Source organism: Halyomorpha halys, unplaced genomic scaffold (assembly GCF_000696795.3).
Source record: "Halyomorpha halys isolate HHAL.00 unplaced genomic scaffold, Hhal_1.1 Scaffold450.1, whole genome shotgun sequence".
In the NCBI taxonomy this organism is placed as follows: Eukaryota; Metazoa; Arthropoda; class Insecta; order Hemiptera; family Pentatomidae; genus Halyomorpha; species Halyomorpha halys.
Window position 1 is genome coordinate 21146 of NW_027111919.1, and position 9521 is coordinate 30666.

At 28.6% G+C, this 9521-nt stretch overlaps 1 protein-coding gene across 1 annotated transcript in view; it reads left to right on the plus strand.

Moving 5' to 3' along the window:
• Cow (Proteoglycan Cow) overlaps positions 1-9521 on the plus strand; it is a gene marked incomplete at its 5' end in the record, with an annotated part of 44923 nt that overhangs the window by 15707 nt on the left and 19695 nt on the right. Inside the window, 1 exon segment of the mRNA XM_014424046.2 lies at positions 7243-7391. Within this exon segment, the coding sequence (XP_014279532.1) occupies positions 7243-7391 (149 nt within the window).

The following is a 9521-nucleotide window of genomic DNA, read 5'->3' on the forward strand; positions in this document are numbered from 1 at the left end:
TCTCTCACCCGCTCTCCCTCCTAGGCGAAACTGACAAGAGAAAATATAAACATTTAATCAAAATAAGACATTTAAATATAAAATATAGAATATAAACTTTTTAAAAAAAGAGCCTTCAAGATAACACGAAATGAGTAAATTGAATAATAAAAAGCAATAAATAAATTTACAAAATTAATAACCATATATAAATAAAATATTGAGTGTCGGCGACTCCGATAGCTTAGAGAAAGATATTTCTTGATGTAAGAGTGGTGCAAGTCTCATAGGCTGCTTTCATATACAACTTTCTAAAGTGGTCAAAAATTGATGAGCCCACGTCTATACCTTAACAAAACAATAAAATGTCTATACAAACCCGTAATGAGCGCAAAAACGGTATGATAAAAGATTTATGTGAACTATTAATGGTAACTAGACAGCCGATTAAGGACCATAGATTGTTGACCTGTTGTTAGGTGAAACCAACCAAATAATCCCCACTGACCGTTAGTCATGTATTTAAATATTTTAATACAAAATACACCTGTTTTTTTCTAAAATAAAATAAACTTCTACAAAAAATAATACAAATGAAAATAAATCTAACTCATAAATTATATACTAATACTATTTACAAATTAATTGTTGAACTTGGTGTGAACAAGAAGCTACTGTCCTTTTTTATTTTAATTAAAGATTCATTATAAATTATATTTATTCTCTAACCGTTTCATGTCTACAATTTGCAGTAATTTTAAGATTTATTTTATTTCATTTTGTTAATGAATAACACTCTGAATTCCCTTAACATTTAATGAATGAAACGAAAAAATATCTTCAAATAAATTTATATTACACATATTTATTTGTATGATGATGATGACCATACCGTCTGCATGATGATGGGTATGGTCCTAGACCGATTATGAAGGAGAGAAGTAGCCATTGCTCTTGTAATAGGAACGGTAGGAAGCAATCAGAGGACTCTATCTAAGGAGAACTCAGACCTCCGATATTGATATTATCGGCAATTACCGTTCCTGATTGGTCGGTTCAAATCTCTATCTTGATCGCCCATTGGTTCATATCTTGGATTCCCGAATTTTATTCGGAAGAAATGTTTCTGCAATTCGACACTTTTTTTTCCCCATCTTATATTAAAGAACTTTACCATTATCTAGCTTTATATTCCAAGAGCCCAAGAGTAGAAAAAATGTGAAAAAAAATTTTTTTAGATAGATAATTAGATTTATTTATTGATAGATATTACAATCTGCCACCCAGCTGTGGGAAATAGGTAATAGTGATGAATGATCTCATACATACTAAAATAAAAAAAATAAATAAATAAAAAATAAAAAAAGAAGAAAAAAATAAAATAAAAAAAAAACTCTCTTAAAATATATACAAACAAAAGAATAGACAAGAACATAATCAAACTATCTGTATGAAAAATAAATAAATAAAATAAGATAACGATAAAATAATATATACAATATGAGATATGGAGCTTATTCGCATAAACATATTCGCTACCTTGGATTAAATTTAACAATGCAAACGATTTAGTATAAGAGCCGGGAAGCAAAAAAGGCAGTCATTTCACCCCAATTTTTTATTTTTTAATTAAAACTAGGTATAATTACTAATCAAAATTGTAGAGTCTGCCAGTTATAGGTAGGGGGAATAAAAAATAGCGGCTGTTTCAAAACGTTCAAAAAATAATTTCATTCTCTATCTTTAAAACTAACAAAACACTAGAAAACCTAATAGAACATCATTTAAATTAATTTCAATTTTCTAAAATATGAATTGTTTCCATGATTATGGTTTTTAAAAAGCAACATTTTATAATAAAATATCGAAAAATGTTCTTTAGGAAAACTACATCGCAGGACCATTAGACGTACAGATGTCAATTAGCACTCTAATTAAAGTTAGTATAATCTGTTATAAAGAAGTTAATGACGTATAAATTCTTATGAGTTAAAAGATATTTTCGAAAATAAATTGATTTCTAGTTCCGGCATAATTTCATATGCAAGATTCATATTCATTTGAAAATATTATGCAAACTACTGCTCCTAGAAAAATAAATATTATAAACTATTTTATAGTATATTAAAATAGCTTTAATTTTAGTGCTGGTATACATTTTTACGTACAACGGTGCCTGAGTATTTCATAAATATAATATTTTGTCCAAACAACTAGAAACCAACATCTTGTGAATATATTTTGGCAAATATCATCAAAACTACTACTCCTACGATGTTAAACGTCATAAACTAATTAATGGCAAATAAAACTAGGTTTTATTCTGCTATAGATATACATATGTCTAATGGTTCCTGAGATATAATTTTCCCAAAATAAATTCACAAACTACTGATTTTAGCTTATTTTGCTTTTTAAAAACTTCGGAAACTAACTTAAATAGTTTTATTTGGGCTCATATTTTAGAAAATTAACATTAATTTAGATAATGTTTTATTAAGTTTTCTAATGTTTTGTTAGTTTTTAAAGATATTGAGCCACGAATGAAAAAAATAAATTTCAACGTTTTGAAACAGGCGCCATTTTTTATCCCCCCTAACCTGGTAGACTCATCAATTTTGACTAGTAATTATACATAGTTTTCATTAAATTAATCAAATATCGGGATGAAATACACTTTTATGTCCACCTGACTCTTGTATGATTAGAATCATTATTGCTTTAGTTAATGATTGTATTTTTTTCGTTTTGTGTTATGGCCGCAGAAATCGAGCAGAAGGCAATAAGATGTTCCGAAGATCATCAAAAGGTGATCTATGACTTACCAAGTTGCTGAATGATTGATTAGTTTTTTTTATTGTGTGAAAAATCTACGTATTTTTAACACCTAAACCGCATAGACTTCACCAACTTTATTTGATAGTTGCAAGTTTACTAGACATTCATTCCACACCCTATATACCTGAGTTTTTATTTCTGATCCTGATAAAGCATAAACACTATAATGTGCATTCCTGTTAACGGTGTCGTGCTATCTCGGAGTCTACAAACAACTTCCATACTGAACTTCCCAAACTCTCTCATCCCCTGAGATCGGCCTAATAAAAACGATCTGGTCCTATTGTTTCGGAAACTTCCTCTAAGCTCACTTTTTAAACATGATTCAATCCTATTATATAGAAAGGAAAAATAGAGAAAACTTTACTCACAACTTTGAGTGACGTGATTCTTTTGTAATTCGTGCCTTGCATGAAAAAAACCATATCAGTGTTCCATATGCGTACCCCTGTAAAACCATGTTTGTTTATATATAAATTAATCATTTCTACGTTGAAACAGTTTTATTCGTATTTTTATCAATTAAAAGTTTTTATTTTTGTTTGGTAATATGAGTTATCATGTACATCTGCCCTGAATATTTTTTCTTTTTAATATTGTATTCTTCATCACTCCCAACATGTTTTATCCTGAACGATACATCCTTATTGATCAGCGTTTCTTTTGTAATTGATTACAAAATATTCATACAGATATACAAACACTGATATGTATTCTGCCTAGCAACACGACGGCTACAATTAAATGAAACGTAAATACCTTTGTTGATTCGACAGTTACAAATAAAACAAACTTTACTGTACCTGATGTTATTACAGGTATTGGATATGATGATGGTATCAACATCCAGTGTTGACATTTTCAGATTCGGTACGAGTATAGCAAAAAAAAAAATTAAATCAGAAATCTTTGATAATGTATTTATAATATCAGTGAAGTGTCAGTTTAGCTTGCGAATGTTTATAATTATTATGGGAAGGCCAATTAATTGTTAATAAGGTTAAGGGGTAAAGAACTTTGTACCTTAGTTTACTTATATGAGGAATATGCCGTAAGGAAAAGTATCGAATTCGTCCTTCAAGGTTAAGGATTGCCTAAGCATTTTATGAAGATTAACACCATATACAGCATTAAAGTAAATAAAATTTCTATATTAGAAGATGGTCACGGTTGCGGTGAAAAGAGAAATAAAAATAGTTACTATTTATTTTCCGACGTTTCGCCCCAGTTTGCAGGGCTTTATCAGGGCTAAAAAGATACAGAAAAAAAAAAGAAAACTGAGAATATTACAACAATAAGGTAATTTAAGCTAGGATAAATATTATGTAAAAATAAAGTGATAAGAAATTACATATAAATAAAAGGAAGGAAGACATAAAATAGTATCAGTATAAAATAAACTTGAATAAACAATGATAAAAATAAGTAACAATGGCAAGAGTAAAAATGTTTTAGCTCTGATGAAGCCCTGCAAAGTGGGGCGAAACGTCGGAAAATAAATAGTTGTAAACTATTTTTATTTCTCTTTTCACCGCAACCCTGACCATCTTCTTATATATCAATTTTTACGGTCAACTATATATACATATATATAAATTTCCTTAAAAAGTGATGATGTCACTGATTGGAGTAGGTTAAATCAATACAATAAAATTATTAAATAATTGTTATATCCCCAGTACACAAATAGTGTAATAGGCTTGCATGGAGCTATCGAGGTATCTCATAGCTTTCTTGCGTCCATAAGATATTATATTATAGGTGTTTAATAATTTAAAAAACACGTATCATACCAGATTTGTTTTTCTAATTTTTAACCAAAAAATAGCTATTTAAATATACATATATAATTGTCATTTATAAAACTGTTCTATATATTAACTAAAAAAAAAACATTCTAGAGCGGTGGTTCTTAACCTTTTTTTGGTGACGGAACTCTTTTCGTAGTAGTAATAAACCCTTTTGGCTGAAGTAGGTTGGTAAATGGCCGAACCTCCACATTATTATTCGATACAAATAGGGCGCCAAATTCTGCGTTTTCAGCAAAAGCTAAGAAAGTCAAGGATACCTACTCAAAATCTGTGTAAAATTGAAGATCTTAGTTGGTAAGGTTCAAAACTATGTTGAGTTGACATGGAATTGCCCATTCCTAAATTTTTTTGCAGAACCTCTGAAAGAGACTCGGGGAACCACTGTGTTTCGAGGAACCCGGTTTGGGAGCTAGTGTTGGGTGGCACCTTTGTTTTACTAATTTTGAATAAAAAATGTTGTCTATTTGTTATTTTTATTTTTTTTTTAATTTTAAAACAATACAGTTTTAAGTAAAAAAAAATATAAGATTTTAGTACTTTAAACAATTAAAATATTCTAGAGATATCTTTGTTTTTATAATTTTCGAACGAAAAAAGTTGTATATTTATTTTTTTCTCTCATTAAAAAAACTAAATTATATATTTAATTTTTTTAAATGAAAAAATAAATTTATTTGTCATATGTCCCCTAAGAATATATACATGGTTTATATATTATGAGTTTTGTCTTGTAAGCATTTATAATTATTTTAATTAAAAAAACAAAACAAAACTACAATATGATTGTCTATCGTCGATTCAAAAATCATACCATCATTTTAGAGTTTTTGTTCATCTAATTTTCGAACAATAAGTGTGTTTCTCTCTCATTAACGCAGTTTTGTTGTTCATTTAATAACAACTAAATGAAAAATCTACAATACTATTTTGATATTAAAAAAAAATTAAAAACTACGGATCATTCTTCAACTATCGTTTTATTACCCACATAATTATTTGTTTTTTCAAACTTCAACTATTCTATCGAGATGTCTCCAGAACGAGGCATTTATTTTTGATGATATCAAGTTTTTTTTTTAATAATTACGAATTTTCACAGATTTAAGTGATGATATTCAACTACGTGGCTTCGAATTCCTTCCCTCTAGATTCCCGGGATCGCTCTATACTCAGGAATTCTCCATCTATTCATTCTTCAACTTCCATGCTTAAAAAAAATAAATCACAAGTTATGAAAACTTGTTAAATTCGGACTCCGAAACTTTAAATATTTGTTTATTATCGGTATTTGAAATGGGGTTTTGGGAGTTGTAAGGTACTCACAAACTAATGCCTCAGTCGCATTCAGGAACGTATTGATTTTTATTTTGTTTTTAACTTTCAGGAATTCCATAGTCGAAATTCTTGTTTGACTTGTGTTGTTCTGTTTGACTTAAAATTGCTTTTACAAGGTGCACCAGAAGTTGGTAGTCTAACAAAAGTATCCCAACTTTTTTTGTACTATGATGTTGTTTTACTTATAGTTTGATTTTCAATTCTTGTTTTGGATTGGTAATATTCTCTCCAAACTAATTTACATTAAATTATATCAAAAATAAGCGGTCATAATATTTTATTTAACTGAATAACCTGACATATGTAGGTTCTTTTACTGACGGTAGACACCAAAGCACCAGTAGTAGGAATCTGAATCATGATGATATTAATTTTTTTTCTGAAAGTACGTCTTAATAAAACGTTTTTAACTTACAGAAGGTATGTTTTATTTTTATAATCTTGTAGATTTATAGTAATTCATTATCCGAAATTATCATCTTGATTTCAATATTTTTTTATAAATATTCCTAATACAAAATACTAACTTTAAACGAAGCTAATTTACGAAAAATTTGTCTTCTTGAATAAAAATTGATATGGTATTAAACATCTATTTCATTCTTAGCTAGATGTGTCTACTAATGGAAAAATGAACTTTTTAATGAATTAATAGTGGGATTTGTATTACAGCATAATAGTGCTGTATTAATAAACTAATACTGAATCCAATTTTGTAAAAAAATACGGCAGAGAACTCTCGCATTAGATATGTTTCCTTCTTCTCTTTAAGTCATTTGAAGTTTGAGCAATATCATACAAAAAAATGATGTCAAATGACAAGAATTTCCAAAAAAAAAAAAGAAAAAAAAAGCAATATCATACTAGTTCGTATAAACAATATAATATTATCAAGAAAGTTCATTCAACACACAATTGGTAAAGCTGCATGCCTCTAGAAAATAAAACATCTGTTTTAATTGTTAGATTCAAATATCCGTAAACTGAGTTGTACCTGCTGAGACTTCGTAGCTAGAACGTACATGAACGGATATTTTAGGCGGGATTCAAATTTTTGGTACGAACCATGGCACTTAGGAAGCTAACCTATGAATGAGGTTTGACCCGTACCTAATTCGCTATCTCAAAAACTGTTTATTTTTGGACTATAAAACACATGGATCCAACTGCTTGGGTATTGATTGATGTCCACGTTGAAATATTTAAATTCTATTTACTATTATTATTGTTTATATTACATGTTGTCTGTTATATTTTGTATTTAATTATTATGTTGCAGACGCTGTAATCCCTGCCCTGTGGTTAAGCCTACTTTCCTCTGCGGTACTGACAACAGAACCTACTCCTCATTGTGCAGGTTGGACTACCATAACTGCATCCACCGTACCAGTATCAAAGTAGCCTGCAAGGGATTCTGTCCATGCAAAGGTAAGCTCATATACGTCCAGCCCGAAACGTAAGGGAGACCGTGTCATTTTATTTGTGGTATAAAAGATTATGTGGGGGTGGCGGTAGCAGCGTGGTACCGTGCCTGTCTGCCAACACAAAGGTTGCGAGTTCGAGCCCCGGCCCTATCTGGGATTTTTCAAATTATATAATTGTACAAAACAGGCTCACAGCCTCCCCCGGGCATTTGTGAAGCCGTTAGCCAATGGGTGGCACTCACAAAAATAAACGTGGGAGTGACGAACCCACCCTAGGAAAACAAAGTCATAAAAACCGCGATGGATTTGCTTAGTACAGTGAGGCCTTGGACCTCCACGGTCTGTCGCGCCAGTAATAATAATAAAAGATTATGTAATCCATAGCCATCTTCTGATTGTTATTATAGTTTTGAATTTGATTAATTCTCATATTTTTAAAAGTATCATAACGCAAAGCATTAGCAATAAATAGTAAACTTATGATTAGAGTACAAAACATGCAAACAATTCCTTTAGTTTAAACTTTCTTAAAAGAGTAAATTGTGATGAAAAATTGTAACTTGTAGTTGCAATTTTAACTCTTAAAGTAACTATACTTACATCTTTATAGATTTAAAAGGTATCATTCATATATCAAGGCATATTCAAACGGTTTTATTTCAAATTTATATATAAGCGCATATAAATTATAAATAAACGATAAATGCATTAAAATAATTAGCAAAGAATTAAAAAATGTTTACTTGGATTAAGAGTTAAAAAATGAATAGGAAAAAAACAAATTTTATGAAGAAAAAAATATATTTTTTGTTCTCCGTTTTTCAAATATCGATCTTAAGTTAAGTTTAATTTGCGATCACTATCTGAACACATTATTGTTATTATTATTTTTTAATTAAAAAATTTCATTTTTATGTTTAGAACGTTTTTTATTATTTAATTTTTTTTTTTTTTTTTGTAAAGCCAAGAATGCGATTGCTTAACAATAAGAATATATACTCAAGTTACATTTCTATTCCGACATTTCAACGGAGATTAATTAAGAGCATTCTTAAGTACAACATTTAAATATTTGTCATATATATTTTTTTCCATCAAGTCATTTTTTTTTTTAAATTATTTGGTTTCCCAAGATCGGTAGTACCTTGTTAGATAGAAATACCTTAACTAAATATTTGTTTAACGAAAAATTTTTAATTAGTTCCTGTATTAGAAAATTTTAAAATTTAACTAAATGTGTTTATAAAAAATTTACAATGTGCTAATTAGTTATTATTTTAAATGAGAAAAAATTTTTTTCTTCAAATAATAAATATTTAGTTTCAATTTGTTTGTTTTTTGTTCCTGATAGGTATTTTTTAGTTATGAATATTTAATTCATTATTATTTGTTACTTTTTATTTTCTTTTGTAATGTTCATTATTTTTCTTTTCGCCAGCATATCCGCTAATTGTTTTAGCAGATGATAAGTTTTAATTTTTTATTCTTACAATAAATTAATTAATTTTCATCAATAGAGAAAATATTTTGTTTTTTATTACATGAGGTTTTTTTTTTTCAATGAATATTAAAAATATTTATTTTATTAGCTTAATGAATCCTTTATCCCCATGAATTTTATATTTCCCTTTTTTCTTTCTTACCTTAACAGCTCATTATTAGAAGTATAATTATTGTTTTGTGAATGTTTTATTGGATTTATTTATTTTTTATTCTTTTTCTTATAGTACATTAAAATTACATAAAATGTAGTTTTATATACTTAGGACTTTTTGTTGCATATTTTATATATTTTTTTTGTTTACTGTATAAATATCCGGTCCCTTTATACAAGATAATGAAAGGCTTTTGTGTGGTTTTCTGTTGAACAAACATTAGATAGACTGTTGACTAAACTTGTACAACAAAAGCGAAACTTGTAACTACTAAGCCAGCTGAGCCCAACTGTGTTGCGGGTCGGGCCCCGTAACTAACTTCCCACGTAGTCCACATCTCTAGATTTAACTCATTGTCTTCTAGTATATTATCTTAGTTAATATTAATTTTTAAATAGTTTATGTCTTTTAACTAATGAGTAAAAAATATACAGTGCAATCTTGGTAATCCTAGTTTGAGGATGGAAAATATATACATA